Raw genomic sequence first — 19,925 nt, forward strand, 5'->3', positions numbered from 1 at the left:
GTGGCAGGTTTCCTTGGTTTGCATTCCCAAAGTAATCATAGTCAACATATTCTCTCTCTCTCTCTCTCTCTCTCTCTCTCTCTCTCTCTCTCTCTCTCTCTCTCACACACACACACACACACACACACACACACACGTTCCTTCCGGTTTCAGCCACTCCCAAAGAACAAATGTAGACCTAACCTCTTACTGAATAGTCCCTGCAATAAGCATAGTCTGTAAACCAGCCAGGGGAGAGGAGATGTGAAGGACTGGACATGGAAGAGCCTTTTCTAGATCCACATGGAATGCGGTTCTGCTCCTCTGAAACCAAAGGAAGTGATTTAGCCTTTCCCAGCCTGTGTCTTCTATAAAATGAAGGTATTCAAATAAATGAATGATCTATAGACTCTGAATATCGATGAGCACTTCACACCCACAAATATCAATCTACCTGGCACCCCAATACCTGCTGAAGGTAGGGGATGACCTGTCAAACTAGATGTCAAACCAGTGCTTGAATGAGGTGATGGGTGGCAGAGAAGTTAGGGGCAATGGGAAAAGAAAAAATGGCACTGAGTTCAGGAGGGACATAAATAAGGTCAGACAAGGGGATCAGAGAGTATGATGTTATAGATACCAAATGGGAGTAGGAGGCAAGATTTGGCACCTGCCTGGATATCTAGGGGAAAAAGATAGCAAAAAAGCAAAATTAAGTGAGAGGATGAGGGTATCTGCTAATTCCACTTAGTCTCCTGAAATTTATTCTCAGGTCTTAGGCATGCTTCCACCAGAGGCGTTCTCCAAGAAGCGGCATACTGGCCCTTTTAGAAGAGGTCTTAATTTAGTGCCTCATGCTACATAAGGATAATGACTACCCCCCATGGCCACTACCACCCCCAGACAAGAAAGGAAAAATCCCTGCTCAGAAAAATAAAGTCACTATTTGAGAAGTAATAGCTACATCTGCAAATGATTAACTCAAGGATTTATTACCAATTAGGACTATAAATCTCTGCTTACTTTGGCTGCTGAAAAGTTGATTTCATGGGGAGTTGCGGGGAGGGAGGGGGGGCCGCGGTGATTTGAGACAAGGAAGAAGAAATCCAAGCTTAAATAGACACACTTCAAATTCAAAAGGAAGCAGGGTTTTCTCAAGCACCAGAGCGGAAAGCAGGCTTGACCTCACTATTCAAGGCAAAGAGCCCAGCAGATGCCTGCAGGGTTAGCAAAGCCAAAGGGACTAGTGCCACTTAGAAGAGGGTGTGGGGGACCTGGAAGGGGGTTGCATAACCAAGAGGCCCCACAATGGGCAGGCCATAATATGGCCAGAGTCAGCGGTGGAATACGTGCATCAGGAGTTCTATGTTCCTCATCTCAGGGGTTCTCAGACTTGGCTGACCATTGGAATCACCTGTGGAGCTTTAAAAACCATACCTATGCTTGGGTCACTGCAGCTCAATTAAATCAGGTATCAGTGGGGCTTAGATATCAGAGCGGTTCAAAAACTTCCCAGGTGACCCTCGGGTGCAGCCTCCGTTGAAAACTACTGCTAACTGGTATCATTCCCACAGCAGCCCCATATGATAGGTACAGTGCTCTCATGGTTTACAGAAGATAAAACTGAGACACCAAGAGGCTACGTAATTACACACTGAATAGTGGTGGAGGCAGGATTTGAACCCACAGCTCACACTCTTAATCATCATGCCCTATGGCCGCCCATGGCTATAGTTCTCAGTTTTTGAGATAGAAAGTGGGGCTCTCAAATTATTTTTAGATATTGTATCAAATAATTCTAATAGAAATGAAACATGGGCCCATATTAATGCTACAAATTGATTAGAGAGACAAGTTTCTTTCCGTTGCTTGGAGTGACATCAAAACATGGAATTGCACTGGATATGTCATGCTTATTAGGAATCCTCCTTCATTCATTCCACAGATATTAAGTGCCAGTTTTCTGCAGAGTCTATAAAATAGAACCTCTCTGTGCAGATAATCAATCGCACAAAAGCTGTTCTAAGGGCCATCACAGTGGCAGGCACTAGGCGCTCTGGAAGGCCACAGAAGGGAGTGGGCAGCTCTATGTGGCAGTAACATATGATGCTGTCAGTGAGTGAAATATGCCAAGGGAAAGCGTGGGGTGACATACACATGTTGCTAAGTGGCGAAATAAAAGATGGAGGCCTGGGATAATAAAATGTGAGAATGTTGAGAATGCACTGTTTCTAAACCATAAATATTTAACCCAAGGTTTAAAAAATGCAGATTCCTGGCTGGCACCGACACGAATGCTGTGAGCTGATTGTCAACAGGGGAGGTGGGGACTGGGGTGACCTAGAGAACCCACATCTTGTGTAAGGAGTTAGCTAGTTCTTACCTCCAGCCCTAAGCTGCCGTACAGGAATATGGGTGCAGTGTTGTCAGACTTTTTTAGGGGAAGCTGTAAATATGGGTTGCCTAATGCCCTGTCTCCCAATGGCCTTTCATTCCAGCCTCTCCCAAAGTCAGTGTAGACCAAAGAAAACACATTGGCCACCAGCCCTGCTTGCACCACAGAGAGAGATCTTCCCTCTCATCCCATGGATCCCAAAGCAGCTGCCTGTGCCTTTCATTCACCTGTGCCTTTCCCTCCTGCAGGAATGCTCATTTATTTTGGGTATGGCATCTGGAACAGCACCCTGGAAATCAGCGCCCGCGAGGAGGCCCTGCACCAAAGCACATACCAGAGCTACGACGTGGACGACCCTTTCTCCGTGGAGGAGGGTTTCTCCTATGCCACCGAGGGCGAGAGCCAGGAGAACTGGGGCGGGCCGTCCGAAGACAAAGGCTTCTATTACCAACAGATGTCAGATGCCACGGCCAACACCCGGACAAGTAGCAAAGCGAAGAGCAAAAGCAAACACAAAAAGAACTCGGAGGCCCTGATTGCGAATGATGAGTTAGATTACTCGCCCGAGTAGGAGTAAACAACACAAGGAATACACAGAAATGGTGGTGATGTCTTTTCAGTAACTTAACCTGTGGGCTAGAAGGTGAAAACGTCTTTGCCTCTCATTTCACAAGTCCAGCCTTCCTCAAAGTCCGTCCCCAGTCATAGCCTGTCATTTACTACTTTTGCTCTTCAGGGTAGTTCTGTTGAAGAGACTGGTCCCCTTATAGAAAAAAAAAATATTTTTAAAAAAACTAAACAAAAAGCTACAAGAAATTCTAACTTAGATGCAACCATCAGAGCTGATGGCAGCAAATGTTTCTCAGGCCTTTGCTCTGCTGGTTGAATCGTTTTGCTTCTTACGGAGACCCCAAGAAGCAAGGAAAAACTTCTTGGACCACACTGAGGCGGCAGCTCCTTGTGGAGATGTGCCAAAGCCGGTGGGAGTGGGCATAAGGCAGCATTTCTACCACCTGAGACCACAAGGGAAAAGCCCTGTGCTCAGCATACGGGCTGAGGGCGGCTCCCCCAGGCCTGGGTGGGCAGGTGGCATTGGCACTTCCTCAGCAAGCAGCATTTTGAAATCTGAAATCTCACAAAAACAAATTCATGGAAAAGACACACGCTTCTTGTTATTCACCAACATTCTCACGGTCTCCAAAATATAACTTTAGGATCCCCCAAAGGTCAGGGACTCTGAAACCATTTCCCCAAAGTTTCAGATTCGCCACAAAGCAGACCCAGTAATGGGGTGAGGAGCACCACCAAAGCTCTACGTAAATGCCCACAAAACATTAAATAACGTCTCTTGCAGCAAAGGCCAGGGGGTGTGGGCAGAAATTAACTCCCTGTCAAGCCTTCTCTTATAGCTGATTCTAAGCTCCTGCTGATAGAATGGAAGGGGGCAAAGGTAGAGCATGATTTCATGGCACTAATATGCCTTGAAGAAGGAGGCTGTTTGTTTTATAATCAGATAAAAATCTTTACAAGGAGAAGTGACCCAGCCACTGAGATCACATTGCAAATTCTATTTCAGATTTCTAAAATTATAAATTCTGTCGTGTGTTGGTTGTTTTTTTAAAGATATGCCACCATTTGATTGGTGGGTGCTACTCTGAACACAAAAATGTTGAAGCACGGCTTCTTAGGTAATTGCATTCCATGAGATCACATTTCACTTCTGAACCTTGTTCTTCTGGGGTAGCTCACTTTTAGACGTGTGTTTTTCTCCCTGTTATTCCCCAGAGCGATTTCACTGAAGCCCAGAGAAATGGCTACCTGGTAAGGTCTAAATCTGGGCCTCAGGAGGTGCTCTTGAAGGAATTCCTCTGAAACAAGCTGGAGGTGACAACCTGCAACAGGAAAAGGCTCATGGTCTATTTACTGCTCTTGGGTTGCAGGGATTCCAACACTGCATGGAGATATGTGCACATGTATGTGAAGGCACGGGGCTTGGGTTAAGCTAAAATCTCTGTGAGAATTTCTGAAAATGGGGCAAAATAGCAAATTCGTTATTCTCTCTCTCCTGGATCTCGTGTTAAGCCAAAAGTTTTCCAGAACACATCCACAAATGTTTAAATCTATTCTTTCTTACAGGTTGAGGTTCGTGCCATCTTGGCACACTGTAGGATTATGGGCAGGAAGCAGAAGTCCGTTTTTCACTCAGCGAATCCTGATTGAGACTGTACCACGTGATAAGCGATAGGCATGCAGAAAAGAGTGACACGTGCCCTTGGAGGCTCTCAGCCCAGGGAAAGAGCAGCACGGCAGCCTGATAGTTGTAAATAAAATAGCTGAGCATCACAAGTCCCCATGGCTGATGCACTGGGCCTTAACATGGCATTTTTAAAAGGTCAATTGAAACTATAGTTTTTTGTGTGGATTTTTTTTTGTTTCCTTTTTTTTATTGTCTAAAGTTTTACATGTCTCCTTTTTCCCCAATTGACCCCCAACCTTAGCCATTCCCACCCCAGGGAAGCCCCCGCTGCCCCACTCTGTATCCATTGGTTATGCTAATACGCATGCATACAAGTCCTTTGGTTGCTCTCTAACCCCCCTTCCCCTACCATTTGTCTCTAGATAGATCTATTCTTGTTTGAAACTATAGTTTTAATATGCTTTTAAATAGATTGCATATCATACCCATAGCCAACATGTCATTTAAATTCAAATAACTACTATTTTCTAGACCTTCTTTTTCATTCTTTTATATTAATTGTTTATAGCTCTAGTTTTCTGAGGCCATTTGTCATTTAACTGTAATGCTTAGCAATGCTGGTTGTTTGTTTGTTTTTCTCCCCTAACCTCAACCATAAAGATATAGTACCTGGTCTGTGAAATAGATCCTTGGGCATTAATTGTAATCTAATCATCAGCAATTTTTGTGAAAATGAAGTTTTGAACTAGTTTTAGAATTCAACAAATCTGCCTAATTTAAATAAAATCTGGTTAAGCTTGGGATATATCCAGGTAGGTAGGGTGGGGCTGTATTCATTATAAATGTTCAAAGAGAAATATGAATGCAAAATAACAAAATCTTAATGTGGGTGAAAGAGCTTCCTTTTACTAGAGAGGTTTTAGGTATTAAAGTCATAATAGTCTGGTGGCCGCAGTATGCAATTTCTGGAGCATGAGGAGAGAGGACACAAACTTTGGAAATACCATTGGCATTGATTTCGTGAAGATCCTATGAAGTACTTCATTTCAGAAGTCACTTCTCGCAAATAGTACCTCTATAATTTTTTTCAAGCTTTGATTTCTTTATTTCGCTAAAACTGATTAGTCATCTTCCTAGCAAACTTGGTTTTTTAAAATTAGTCAATATGATAGAAAAAGGTTTTTATACGGTAAATAGACCTATTTTTCCTCATGTTCCCCACCTCTCCTGAAACAGTCCCAGATTTCACAATGCAGTTTTCGAATACCATCAATCACTAGGATGATTTTACTAGTGTTTCCTGACAATTTTCTTAAGACCACATTTGTGAAACCACATTAAAAGTAAGATCACCTTATAAATAATTACCATAGAAATTTAGCCCCCTTGAAAGGAGTCCAAGGAGGACCTACATTTTATTAAATTCTTCTCTGCAGCAAGAGCTCTTCCAGTGAGGTTACATCATGTGGATTTGTGGTTTGGAGCCAATTATTTGATTTTTTAAGTTGTTGTTGATTTATTGGTACTCTGCTTCATTTCAAAAGCAGAGGTGGCTATTAAGTTACATATAATACCCCAAATAATTAAGTAGGGAGCTGTGGGCAAACAAAAAGGATAAAACAAAGCTAGGAGTGTGGTAAGTACTCAAATGCAGAAACTTGATATGCAATGCTAATTGCCAATGAGGGGCAACTTGAAAAATAATGCGATTGTTGTTAATGACAGGAAGTACAAATAAGAACAAATCTTCCTCTATAAGGGCAGATTGTAATAATCTAAGCATAGGTTAGTAAAACCCACAGATAAGTTTCAGGCCAGCATTTTACCAGGTACCTGTGCCTGGCACATAGTGGATGTTCCATAAATATCTGAATGAGTGGATGGATGGATGGATGGATGGATGTGTGATGAATGAGAGGAAAATAAATTATAATTTATTCAACAGGTTTTTATGGAGCGCTTATTATGTGCTATGGCATACGAAATAGGGGAAATAAGATATATAAATAAAGAACAATCATAAAAATGACAGGTAAGATGAGGAAGTTATAATGTTCACTGAGGGTTCAAATATGGAAAAGACCTCCTTCCATTGAAATGATCATAGAGAATGAAGCCCTTGGGTTGAGCCCTGTGGAATGGACAGAATTTTACAGGTAGAAATGGGGAGAGGCTTGCTGAGTGGAAGGTCAGCATGAGTAAGGTGTAGAATGTGGCTGATAGCTGTCTCCTGACTAATAATTTGTATTGTGCCTCCTTCAAGGAAAAGCAAGAAGCTAGTTTGGCAGGAGCTTATGAATTATGCATGATTTATGTATGTAACAGTAAGAAATTTGAGAAGGCAGGTTAGGGCTCACCCACAGATAGACGTGCAAGTGGAACTGAGCTGGCTGGCTCTCCTTGGGTGGGGAGGCACTGGGGAAATGATGAAAGTATGAATCAGGGAAAGTTGGACTTTAAGAAGCTGGGGCAGTGACTTCCTCTGCCTATGGAAGGAGCTAGCAAGTCACATAGACACTCCAAGTTGATTTACCATATTAAACAGAACAAATATCCATACTGAAGGCAATATATGGTTCTTCCTTTGATCATTAACCTAACGTTTAACTTATCTTATGGACAGATAAGACAAAGTAATGTGCAGCCACTTTAAAATTCTCAACAATAGAATTTAAACAACCAAACCTGGTAAGTTTTTATTTCTATCTGAGCTACACAGTAAAACCTCAGCTCAAGACTTTACTTAGCTTGAGCACAAGGAGTTTGAGAATCAGCCTAAAAGAGTAGATGAAATTGCTGTTGCCTTTCCCAGGAAGGTTTTACCAGGTCCAGAGATGTCAGTGGAAGCCCACTGACGGTCAACCACATGTTCCTCAGATTAGAATGTCTTGGTGGGTGGGGATGTCAGAAATCAGGAAATGTGTTTGAAGCTGGAGCTGGGGTCAGCTTACCAAGTCGGGGGAGCAGTTAATGGTCCACTCTTGGATTTAAGCCTTCAGGTTAGTGGGCAGTCCACAGATGGCCTTCATTTCTCACACTGGGGAGGAGGGAGGTGCAAACGAAACACATAATCCGAAGCTGGCCAACTGGGCTGCATGACAGCACTCGATTGTCATGCCATTTGGAACAAGACTAGTCAAGGAAGGTGTTTCTATCCAAAACTTTGACTAAGCCTAGGTTACTCTTGTGTGCAAGTACCTCCCTGATGCTGAAGGCCTGTTTGTCTACGGGGGGCTTCTGAAGGTCCCAAGAGAGAAAGGTGCCTCCTGGTCAGCAGTGACGTCTGGCCCTGAGACAGCCAATATTTGTAATTAAACAGTGCACAAGCACAGAAACAGCATCCCAGACACCGGCCCCACCACAAGCAGGAACCAGGATGCTGTTTCACCTCGAGTTTACTTCATGTTTTTCCGTTGGAATGGGGATGGGTAGCACAAAGCCTCTTTCATGTACATAGCTGTTATTCCTGTGTCTACTTGTATTTTCTCTAAGACTTTACAGGAGAGGCTGTTGTGATCGCTTTTCCTCCTTAAGAGCAACTTCCTGTCTGAAATGCTTTCCTCTTCTTGTTGAGCTTAAGTCGTACATGCATCACTCTGAAACACCTAAGCTGTTGCCTTTTGCCAAAATTACTTCTCCAAGAAAAAGACATTCTTTTTTTAGGATTTAAAACCCAAAAGGGATTAGTGGATGTTTTGAAGTCTTTCAAAAATGAACCTATGTCCTGCACTATCAACTAAAATAGTGTTAGAAATCATTACACAGTATTCTACATGCATGGGATTGCAACATTCATATAGAGCTTTCACAAAGACAGCTTTGGGCTAGAAGTCTTCTAAAAGCAGGTAGCTCTAATTTCTTACTCCTTAAGAACATTCAAGTGCATTTAGGTACAAAAAGAAAAGAAAATGGCTTTGTATTCAAACTAGGAAATGGAGGCAGTGTGGATTTTTTTCATGAGGGACTTCCTCTGTGCTTTTTTTTTTTTTCTATTATATATTCCTGACATTGACTTGGTGACATTGGCTCAAAGGAATTGTGGTGATGTAAATTTCTCAGGAAGTGCAGAGTAAGAAGGATTGGGTTCAGTCTAATATTGGAATGAGGGACGGCTCCTTACCCATCTCCTCCTGACTGGTCTTGGCAGTTGTGGTACACTTGTCTCACTCACACTCCCAAAGGCAAAAGTCTATACAGGAAATCATAAACCCCCACTTTCCAAAACAAACACACTGTTAATGCTATGGTGGCACATAAATACCTCAACTGCCTGGGCTAACAGAAGGGGCTGCAGGTTTTGAAGAGAGCACGTGCTGTTCTCATCCCACAAAGGTACACCATCTGACAACAGGACTCGACCTTCTAGCTTTTTCTCACTGTGGAAAAGAAAGGTTATTGTTTAATTCATACCCAAAGTTATAAGTACAGCCTGTAAATTTTACTAACTTGTTTCATTTTTGTTTGGTCCTTGAGAAGTACAACTTGCTTTTTGCAGCTGGTAATTTCTGGTGTTGTTCTTTGATATATCTTTGATATATATATATATATACATGTATATATATATACATATATATGTATATATATAATTGCTGTATTTGTTAAAGTTTGTTCGTTTTGTGGTTTTTAATTCCCATTGGTGCACTGTACAATGGGGTGTTGTAGTGTATCATGAAGAAAGAAATAATATGCAGATATGTTATGGAGTATATTTTATTTTGAAATTGACTGTGGTGTTGACAATATATTGATATGTCAAGATACTAAGGGAAAATTCTAAATTTACCAAAATGTGTATATTTTAATAAATGCATAAAGCTTTATTGTGTGCCTTTAAGTTTAAAAATGGGTTTATAAAAAAAAGTGAGAAACAAAGTGTCTTACTATAAAATATCCACAGTAATGTAAAGCTTTTACCCAGGAAACTACCAAAAGAAAAAAAGAAAAGAAAAAGAAGCTTTCCCATATTTTGTTAACCTTAACCAGTTCCAGAAGTCTGGTATATTCTTTACATTCTAAAATGGAGATGAGTAAGTGAATCTTGCCTTAAATGTTTCAATCAATTGTCCATTGTAGAAAAGTCAGATAAATGAGCTCTATTTTATTTTATTGGTTTGAAACTAATTGCATTATTGTGGAAAATTTGTTTTCAGAATAAAAATATTTTAAAAACTACAGCTAACCGACTATTAAAATTTAAATTTGAAGAAAGACAGTGCCAACCTACATTTTTAAATTCCCTTTACTTCCACGAGGAGAACATGAAATGATTCAGTCTCCCTCTTACCAGTTTCTTCAAACATGGTGCAGAGCTCTATCTGGACCTAGCTCACTGCGCTGCCACCTGAGTTACCCCATTCTCAGTGCTCACTCCTGTCACAGTCACACACACCCTCCAGCCTCAGCCCCACAGAGCATTCAGTTCCATTGCCCCCATTCAATTTAAGGACAAATTGGAAAAACAGCACCTGCCTACAATCCCAAACCCAATTGTAATAGCTTAGTGGTGGGTTAATCTATTTTATTTTTGATAGTACAGGTAGTGACACCTGGAGAAAAGGAGAGTGGTGTAGCAGGTCGCATATTTTCTACACTGCATGAGATGCAAGCAACTCACGTGTCTTTATTTTCTGCAAACTCAGGATCTCCCTTGCAGAAGTTCACCTGCCTGGGTGGCAGTGGAAACAAACTTTAAATGTATTCATTTACGGAATCTCATGTCTTCCTGTTTAATCTCTTAGATGATTGAGTCTCTTTGAGATAAAGGCTCAGTCTTTGTATTTCCTCCCCTTCCCCTTGCTTTTCCTCCAAAATGACATCTGGGAACAGAGCCTGTATGATCTCCTAAGTTGGGGGTGCAGATGAGTTGAGAGTGCTTTGAACACTTAATGGATGCTGCTACAGAATGGCTCCCTGCACTGCTCCCTGGACAGGTGACCACTGAAGAAAGACTAGCCCTTCTAGCCAAACGGGTTTCATAATGACATTCATTTCCAAAATCTACAGGTCTGGCATTCAGTCTACAGTGGTCCAGCACACCAGTGCTTCTATCCTTTCCAGCTAAGTGGCCCACTAACCCATCCAATAATTTTAGGCTTTCTCATGCCAAACGTGAAGTTTCTTCCTGTTTGTATGCACTCCAGGCCTTTGCTGGTCCACTGAGCCCTCAGCTCTTCCACTTTAGAATCCACTGCATCCTCCTGAGACCTGGGGAACCACAAACACTACCTCAGCCTCAGGTACCCAGTCACTTCCTTCACTAATGATACACTATTGTTTCTGGGCTCTGGTTATTGAAGCTTATAACCAGTGGGATGCTGCAGCTTGCTCACAGGAAAGACTGTTAACTTCTTAGAAGTTTCGTGAGTCCGTTGCTAAACACAACCATCATTAAATAAACTTTCAATTAATTATATTGAAAGCAAAGGTAGTAATTAACTATTTTGCTACATTTGACTGCTCTCAAGGTTATTTTCAACTATTATATCTGTATGGGGAAAATTCTATAAAATGACACATGATTGCACATGTTTTCCCAACTCTATGTTCAATGAGTTTGCTTTGGTAGCTTGAAATCAACCATGTTGGGAGCATTTACACCATGCAAATTGGCAAATGCTACAAAATCAGGGTTGTTGGTTCTTTTTGTTTTTCCAGAGAGCTGTGTTACACATTTAGCAGCACACTGCTTATATCCTTTCCAGCTAAGGAAACCACTAACCCACCCAGTGTTTTCAAGTTTTAGACAGGGAGAACCAGGACAAGTATTTTCCCCTCTCCGTCTTACCTCTATTTCTCTTCCTCTCTCCCTATCCAGAGGGCCAGCAGGGGCTGGCTTTCCACTCCTCTGTCACTCTGACAAGGATTCTCCTACATATTATTCTCCTTCCCAGGAACAATAAGCCTCATAACTCAATCTTACCGGTGGAAGGGTTGCCCATTGGCCTATTACATATAATATCCAAGAAGAATCACAGGACAACCTGGAAGTAGGGATTACCAATATTTTTTTAAAAATTGAATTAATATTTCAAAATTCAACCTCATTACATGGGCCTTAAAATTAAAAGGTTGTTTAATAACAAGGGTTGACAAGGGTGCAGAGTCTAATCCTTGTGCACTATTAGTGGGAATATAAAATGATACAGCTGCTGTGGAAAACAGTATAGCAATTCTTCAAAAAAAAATAGAATTACCATACGATCCAGCAATTCCTCCTTTGGGTATATATCCAAAAGAATTGAAAGCAGGGTCTTGAAGCTATATGTTCATAACAGCATTATGCACAATGGCTAAAATATGGATGTAACCCAGGTCTCCATCACTGGGTGAATAGATAAAGAAAATGTGGTATATACATACAGCGGAATATTATTCAGCCTTAAAAAGGAAGGAAATTCTGACACATGTCACATCATGGATGAATTTTGAGGGCACTATGCTAAGTGAAATAAGCCAGTCACAGAAAAACAAAACTATATAACTCCAATTTTGGAATACCTAGAGTAGTCAAAATCATAGAGACAGTTAGAAGAATGGTGGCTTCCAGGGACTGGAAGCGGAGAGAGTCACTGTTTAATGAGTATAGAGTTTCAGATGTGCAAGATGAAAAGAGTTTAGAAGAGAATGGTGGTGATCATTGCACAGCAAGATGAATGCACTTAATATCACTGAACCGAACACCTAAAAATAGTTAAAATAGCAGGTTTTATGTTGTATATCTTACCGAAGTTTTTTAAGTTGAAAAATCAATTAAGAGGTTGTTCAGAGTATCACAGCTGCTTTGGAACCCTCTTCTCCTTAGGCTATAACTCAAAACCATTTAAAAAATTAAATACCTCATTAGAAATTTAAAGGATCTTCATATCGCAAACATTACATTGACAGCTCTGTCACATTTTATGTTCAGCTATCAGCAGTTCACTGACTGGCAATGGGAGTCCTTTCTGTGTCCAGTTCCTTCCTCTCCTGTACCCCTATCTGAGGAGGGGTTTCTTCCATTCTCACACTGGCCTCGATCAAATCAAGAAAAATTCCAAGCTACTGGGGCTCAGAGAGAAAATCACACTCTCCATTTCTATGAACTAGAAATCTGAATTCTCCAAACTTTTATTACTTATATGTGTAAGCCTAATACTTACCCATCAGAGCCATTTAGAGTGTTTTCAGGAAGGGATGAGCCCTCCGTAAGTCAATTAACTGGATGAGATAAGTATTGTGGCAGGCTTCCCTTCAGAAAAGGGAAATACAAATGACTTATGACGCTAATTAACTTCAAACATAGGAACAGGAATACAATTTGGAACAGAATCCAAAGGGGAAATAGTCCATCCAAATTCAATTCTGGTGGCTGGAAGACTGATTGGATTTCCTTCCTAACAGAGACACTCCTCACAAGGTACAGTGTAGAGGCGGAGGGGGGTTCCTAGCAACGGGGTTTCCCTGTTCTATGAAGCTCTATGTCCAAAGTAGCCCCTTTAATGTACTGGAAATAAGTTCTTGGTGTGGATACAATATTCTCAATTTTCTCTCCAGCCTTGTCAATCTTGTACAAGAATGTGGATAGTGGCCTATAACTGTGGTGGGAAGGACACGTGAAGATGTGCTGTGGGCCTGGGGGTCAGTGGAGGGAGGCACCTCTACCCTATCTGCTCCTTGATGCCCCAAATGCCTCCATTGGAAACAAAGTCTGGCATTCCTCAGTAGGAGAGATCTTTAAATGCTCTCAGAGTTAACTCCCCCTGAAGAAGGAACACAGTGTCATAACTCATCCACATTGAAATCTGAATGGCTGATAGCAGTTTCTTCTCAGAACACACATTTTTCACAAGTCCTGAGAAAAGATTGTGGTAAAAGGTTTATACCAAAGAATATATCTGTAATTGCAGAAAGAAAATACCCTAAAAATTGAAATCAACCTAATATTCCAAACTAGAGATTTAAATCAAGTATAGAGTAACAGCCATTCAAAACTGTCTTTAAAAAATGTTTTGTGACATGAGGTCATCATTATGTTAAACTTTTAAAGTAGGATGCAAATATTTTATATAGTATGTCTTTACTTTTGAAAATATCCTATATAATAAAGAGGTGATATGCAAATTGACCATCACTCCAACACACAAGATGGCCACCCCCATGTGGTCAAAGATGGATGCCACAAGATGGCCAGCAGGGGAAAGCAGTTGTGGGTGATCAGGCCAGCAGGGGAGGACAGTTTGGGGGGACCCAGGCCTGCAGGGAGTGCAGTTGGGAGGGACAAGGCCTGCAGAGGAGGACAGTTAGAGGCAACCAGGCCTGCAAGGGAGGGCAGCTGGGGGAGACCAGGCCTGCAGGGGAGGGAAGTTGGGAGGGACCAGGCCTGCAGGGGAGGGCAGTTGGGGGGCACCAGGCCTGCAAGGGAGGGCAGTTGGGAGGGACCAGGCCTGCAGGGGAGGGCAGTTGGGGGAGACCAGGCCTGCAGGGGAGGGAAGTTGGAGGGGGACCAGGCCTGCAAGGGAGGGCAGTTGGGGGTGACCAGGGCAGCAGGGGAGGACAGTTAGGGGTGACCAGGCCTGCAGGGGAGGGCAGTTGGGGGGGACCAGGCCTGCAGGGGAGGACAGTTAGGGGCAACCAGGCTGGCAGGGAAAGGCAGTTAGGGGCAATCGGGCCAGCAGGGGAGGGCAGTTAGGGGTTATTGGACCAGCAGGGGAGCAGTCAGGCATTGATCAGGCTGGCAGGGGAGTGGTGGGGTGATCAGGCTGTCAGGCAGAAGCGGTTAGAGGCAATCAGGCAGGCAGACAGGCAAGTGGTTGGGAACCAGCAGTCCTGGATTGTGAGAGGGATGTCCAACTGCCCATTGAGGCCCAATCCCACCACAGAGATTGGGCCTAAACAAGTAGTTGGACATCTCTCAAGGGGTCCCAGATTGGAGAGGGTGCAGGCTGGGCTGAGGGACACACACACACACACACACCCATGCAAAAATTTCACCCACTGGGCCTCTAGTATATTTTATAAATATGCAGAAAAAGATTTAGAAGATTATATAAAACTAGAGGCCCGGTGCACAAAAATCTGTGCACTCGGGGGGAAGTGGGGGGGGTCCCTCAGCCTGGCCTGTGCCCTCTTGCAGTCTGGGACCCCTCAGGAGATAACGCCCTGCTGGCTTAGGCTTGCTCCCGGGTGGCAGAGGGCAGGCCCAATCCCTAGGTGCAGCCCCTGGTCAGGCTCAGAGCAGGGCCGATTGGGGAGTTGGGGCGCCACCCCCTGTCATGCACAGAGCAGGGCGGATTGGGAGGTTGCGATGCCACCACCAGTCACGCTCAGGGTAGGGCCGATTGGGGGGTTGGGGCACCGCCCCCTGTCACACTCAAGGCAGGGTCGATAGGGAGGTTGCAGCGCCACCCCCTGTCACGCACAGAGCAGGGCCAATCTGGGGGTTGGGGCACTGCCCCCTGTCACACACAGAGCAGGGCCCATCAGGGGGGTTGGGGCTCCTTACCCTGTCACTCAAGGAGCAGGGTCGATCAGGGGGTTGGGGAGCTCCCCCCTGTCACTCAGAGAGTAGGGCCAATAGGGGAGTTGGGGCGCCACCCCCTGTCACACACAGAGCAGGGCGGATCAGGGGGTTGGGACGCCGCCACTGTCACACTCAGGGCAGGGCCGATGGGGAGGTTATGCCTCTACCCCATCACACACAGAGCAGGGCCCATGGGGGGGGGGGGGGGGGTTGTGGCGCCGCCCTCTAGAGCAGGGCCGATCAGGGGGTTGGGGCTCCGCCACTCTCACACTCAGGGCAGGGCTGATGGGGAGGTTATGGCTCTACCCTGTCACACACAGAGCCGCAGGGCGATCAGAGGTTGGGGAGCTCCCCCGTATCGGGCACAGAGCAGGGCTGATCAGGAGGTTGGGGCGCCTTCCCCTGTCACGAACAGAGCAGGGCGGATAGGGAGGTTGTGGCCCCACCCCCTGTCACACACAGAGCTGCAAGGCGATCAGGGGGTTTGGGCGCTGCCCCCTGTCATGCTGATCCCGGTGCCAGGAGGCCTCTCGGCTCCACTGATCCTGGTGCTGGGAGGCATATTACCCTTTTACTATATAGAATAGAGGCCTGGTGCATGGGTGGGGCTGGCTGGTTTGCCCTGAAGGGTGTCCTGGATCAGGGTGGGGGTCCCCACTGGGGTGCCTGGCCAGCCTGGGTAAGGGGATGATGGCTGTTTGCAGCTGGTCACACACCCTTCAGGGTGGGGGTCCCCACTGGGGTGCCTGGCCAGTCTGGGTGAGGGGCTGAGGGCTGTTTTCAGGCTGGCGGGTGACGGAAGCTCCCAACTGCTCCTTTTTTTCTTTTCTTTTTTTTAATTCTGGACCAGCTTTAGCTCTGAGGCTCCAGCTCTTAGGCCTCTGCTGCTGAAAGTAGGTATCTGGTTTGTTTCGGTTCGAAACAATGTATAACTCCAGCTCTGACTCCAGATCTGAGATCCCAGCTGGCTGAAAGCTGGTTTCTGGGGTTTTTTTAAGCTTCTATATTTGTTAAAATGTTTCAAACTACAGGCTCAGAGGCCTGCAAGGCAGGCGGGGAACGTTGGTTTCGTCCGTCACTGAAGCAAGCAAGCCTCATGTTAGTTTCAAGCTGCATGGCTGCCGGCCGCCATCTTGGCTGACAGTTAATTTGCATATTGCCCTGATTAGCCAATGGGAAGGGTAGCGGTCATACGCCAATTACCATGTTTCTCTTTATTAGAAAGGATGTTAACCATTATTTACCTCTGAGAAGTCTTATTTGGAATGTTTTTCATTTCTTTATACTTTTTTGTTTTTTCTAAGTGTTCTTCAAAATATATTTTACTTTTATTTTCAAAAATAAAATTTTGTTAATCTTTATGTCCTATAACATAAGAGCCTTTTCAAAAATTAGCCATGTCCTAAGTGGCAAACCAAGAAGACACCCTGTCGCCTCTCCTCAAACAATGACACAAATAACAGAAGCTGAAAATAATACATATCAACTATAAAAGCAGTCCTACTGTACATATAGAACATTTAAATTTTTAAAATCAGATTAAGAAATCTTACAAATGAAGAGTCTGCAAACAGTTTTTTAGAAGTATAAAAATGCAAACTATCTGGTTGAAAAAAACCTGAATGGATCAAGGAAAATGGAGAACTGCCAAGCTTTAATACAAATGTTTGCAAAATTCATGGAGGAGAGTGACAGGAGAGCATAATGACTGAGAAAGATAGTCAGTGATGGACTTCTCCTATTTGGTTCTGTGTATTCAGATGGCATAGTCTTTTTTAGCCAAAGCAGCTATTTAAAAAAGTAGTAAAATTAATTAAACTAATAATCAGACTTTTGAATGTTTATCCTAGTATTAAGTAATCTATACTAATAGTAGAGAAATATGCAACTTGTCCGGGACACCATCACAGTAACAGTAACGACCAAACAGCAGGCTGCTTGGGGCGACAAGGTCGGCGGGGGGCGGGGTGGTGAGGGATGACCTAACAACTGAACAGCAGGCTGCGTGGGGTGACCAGGACAGCAGGGGGGACAGTTGGGGGCGGCCAGGAGGCAAAGGGGGGCAGTTGAGGATGACCAGGCCAACAGGAGGGGCAATTAGAGGTGACCAGGCTGGCGGGGTGGGGAGACAGTTGGGGGTGACCAGGCCAACGGGGGTGGGGGCAGTAAGAGGCAATCAGGCTGGCAGGCAGAGGCAGTTAAGGGTGATCAGGCAGGCAGGTGAGCAATTAGGAGCCTATGGTCCTGGATTGTGAGAGTGATGTCTGACTGCTGGTAGTCAGACATCCCCCAAGGTCCCTGATTGGAGAGGGTGCAGGCTGGGCTAAGGGAATATCCGCACCCCCCCCCATGAATTTCATGCACTGGACCTCTAGTATGACATAAATTTAAATGTTATTTCATTTTTCCATTCTCTTAATATTTAGGGATATTTAGGGTACATTTTATATTGTACACAATACATGAATACAGTTGTTCATCTATAGAGATAACTAAACATACATATGTACATCTAGCCCTAGCTGGTTTGGCTCAGTGGATAGAGTGTTGGCCTGCAGACTGAAGGGTCCCAGGTTTTATTACAGTCAAGAGCTTGATCCTCAGTAGAGGGCATGCAGGAGGCAGCGGATCAATGATTCTCTCTCATCATTGATGTTTCTATCTCCCGCTCTCTTCCTCTCTGAAATCTATATATATATTTATGTGTGTGTGCATGTGTGTGTAATAAATAAACATACATATGTACATCAGAGATAGAGGAGATAGTTATAAAAGTTCACAGAATGAAATTTTCTAATAAGATTTAATAGCAGAGATATGAAAAGTGCCCATAAATCTTGTGCATAGAATTGTGAAGGAAAACACAAAAGGGGGGGGGGAACTCTGAGGTAGAACATGATCTGTTTATTTTGTAATAATTAAAGGAAAAGAAATCATCTGTAAAAAATTTGGTGTCCTAGAATTTAAACTATACCACTGAGTGAAAGATAATAATGTGGAACTATATGTACAGCTAAGAAATGTATTAGAGGAACTATACGGAAGTTTAGCGGCATTTTCTGGCAAAGGCATATTCCAGTATCTTTCCTAATTTGAATCCATGAATATGATGAAATACTATGTTGCCAGAAAGTGCCCAGCCAGTTGGGGGGTGGGGGGCGGGGCATAGAGGGAAATTAGAGGCATATTTATCACTTATTGTTATATTGCAATTGAAACGTTTTATTTTCTTCTCTCAAAGTCTGAACTTTTGTTTCCCTTTAACAGATTAGAAAATGGATGCATTTGAAGCTAATTTACTTGTGCCAAGATCTTCAATCACTGCAGAATGTTTACTCAATCTTCTTCATGAAATTGCATCTCAAAAGCTGCTCCTTTCAAGTTCTGAGATCCATTAATTGACCCTGGAGATGAAGTGAGAAAATGCGGTGGCAACCAAATGAACTTTGATGGGACAAAGTAACCGGCTTACAAGAGACAATTGGAGGACGGCTTACAAGAGACAATTGGAGGACGAGTAAATGGAATAACTACTCTCGCCATGGGTGGTAAACATATGGAACTTGTTAACTCCAAGTGACAGTGCTAGCTGAAGCAGACATGGGTTCAGGGAGGGTTCAAATGCATTTGTGGAGAATAACTCTGTAAAGGGTTATTAAATAAAATGAGGTTTGTCCAGGGAAAACTTCAGGCTTTGGAGAAGGGCCTCAAGGACACGAGTTCCACTCCTTCCTCCGTCAGGGTCACTGCAGCTACCAGGCCGGACACAGAGCGAGGTTCTTTTGTTTTGTTTTTTATGAAATAAATTCACAGTCCTCAGCAGAGGAGTCTTTGCTAACCTTCCAGGTCTTGGCTTCGCCCACCCTCCTTGGGCCCAGAGGGAAAGTACATGACTAGGAAATCAGAACCCTGGCTCTCTCTTTTCCATACTGAAGCCAAAAACATTTTTCAAATAAAGTAAAGGCCCTACCTACTTCTCTCCTAGGGGTTTTGTGGGATTAAAGTAGCTCAGAAAGGCCTCCTGACCTAGAATGCTCTCTTATTTTCAAATTTTAAGCCAAAGCTGCCTAACTTCAAAAGGGCTCTATACAAAAATCCTAACATTGTTTTCCTAAGGAGGCCTAATTGAATGATTGATATTTTGAGGGTTTTCGAGCCCAATGATTTTTTTTTTCTTAAACAGAGTTACTAACTAATTTTGGCATTTGTTTGAAAACCAAACCCATGATCTGAACGCTGTCCATATCCCGGCTTAACAACATTGGAAATTGCTGTTAAGCCGGTTACTACCGTGGCCCAGACCTAGAAAAAGGTGTTCCCCAGGACTTACTTTTTATATACAGATTATGATCTCTGTCACTCATTAGAACTTCAAAGCCTACCACAGTGTTTACTCCCTCTGGTAGCTAATTCCCCTTATTTCCTGAAAAGCCGTTTGTGTAGTGATGGAGAAAATGAGTTGACATTTCCTCTTTACGGAGACAGAAATGTTCAATAGCCCTCACTCTATAGAGACTCTGAGCTCCCTTTACTTGCAATTGACTATAGATAAGAATTTAACCCTACCACTGAACTAACATTTTTAACTGGGGGAGTATTTATGTTAAAAAATATTATGCTAATTTTGGATCTGTCCTTCCATTAAATGGCTTTCCATATTAAATCATTCCACTTGCTTAGGGAATAAATTTCACTCAAAGGCTAGAGTAGTGGTGAATACTTCAGGCTTTACAGTCAGACTGCAAGGGTTATAATTCTGGCTATGGAACCTTAGGCAATTTCCTCAACCTCTCTGTGCCTCTGTTTTTTCATCTGTAAAATGGATATATGATTGCTCCTAACTCATGGAATTGTTT

General features: G+C 43.5%; 1 protein-coding gene across 1 annotated transcript in view; it reads left to right on the forward strand.

Moving 5' to 3' along the window:
- The window catches only part of SLC7A14 (solute carrier family 7 member 14), a 101,280-nt gene extending 96,435 nt beyond the window's left edge, over positions 1-4,845 (forward strand). The window contains exon 8 of the mRNA XM_036347130.1: positions 2,623-4,845. Within this exon, the coding sequence (XP_036203023.1) occupies positions 2,623-2,945 (323 nt within the window). The 3' untranslated portion in view covers positions 2,946-4,845. The remainder of the gene's footprint in view (positions 1-2,622) is intronic.
- The last annotated feature ends 15,080 nt before the right edge of the window (positions 4,846-19,925 follow it).

The sequence above is a fragment of the Myotis myotis genome, unplaced genomic scaffold, assembly GCF_014108235.1.
Source record: "Myotis myotis isolate mMyoMyo1 unplaced genomic scaffold, mMyoMyo1.p scaffold_m19_p_2, whole genome shotgun sequence".
NCBI classification, from domain to species: Eukaryota; Metazoa; Chordata; class Mammalia; order Chiroptera; family Vespertilionidae; genus Myotis; species Myotis myotis.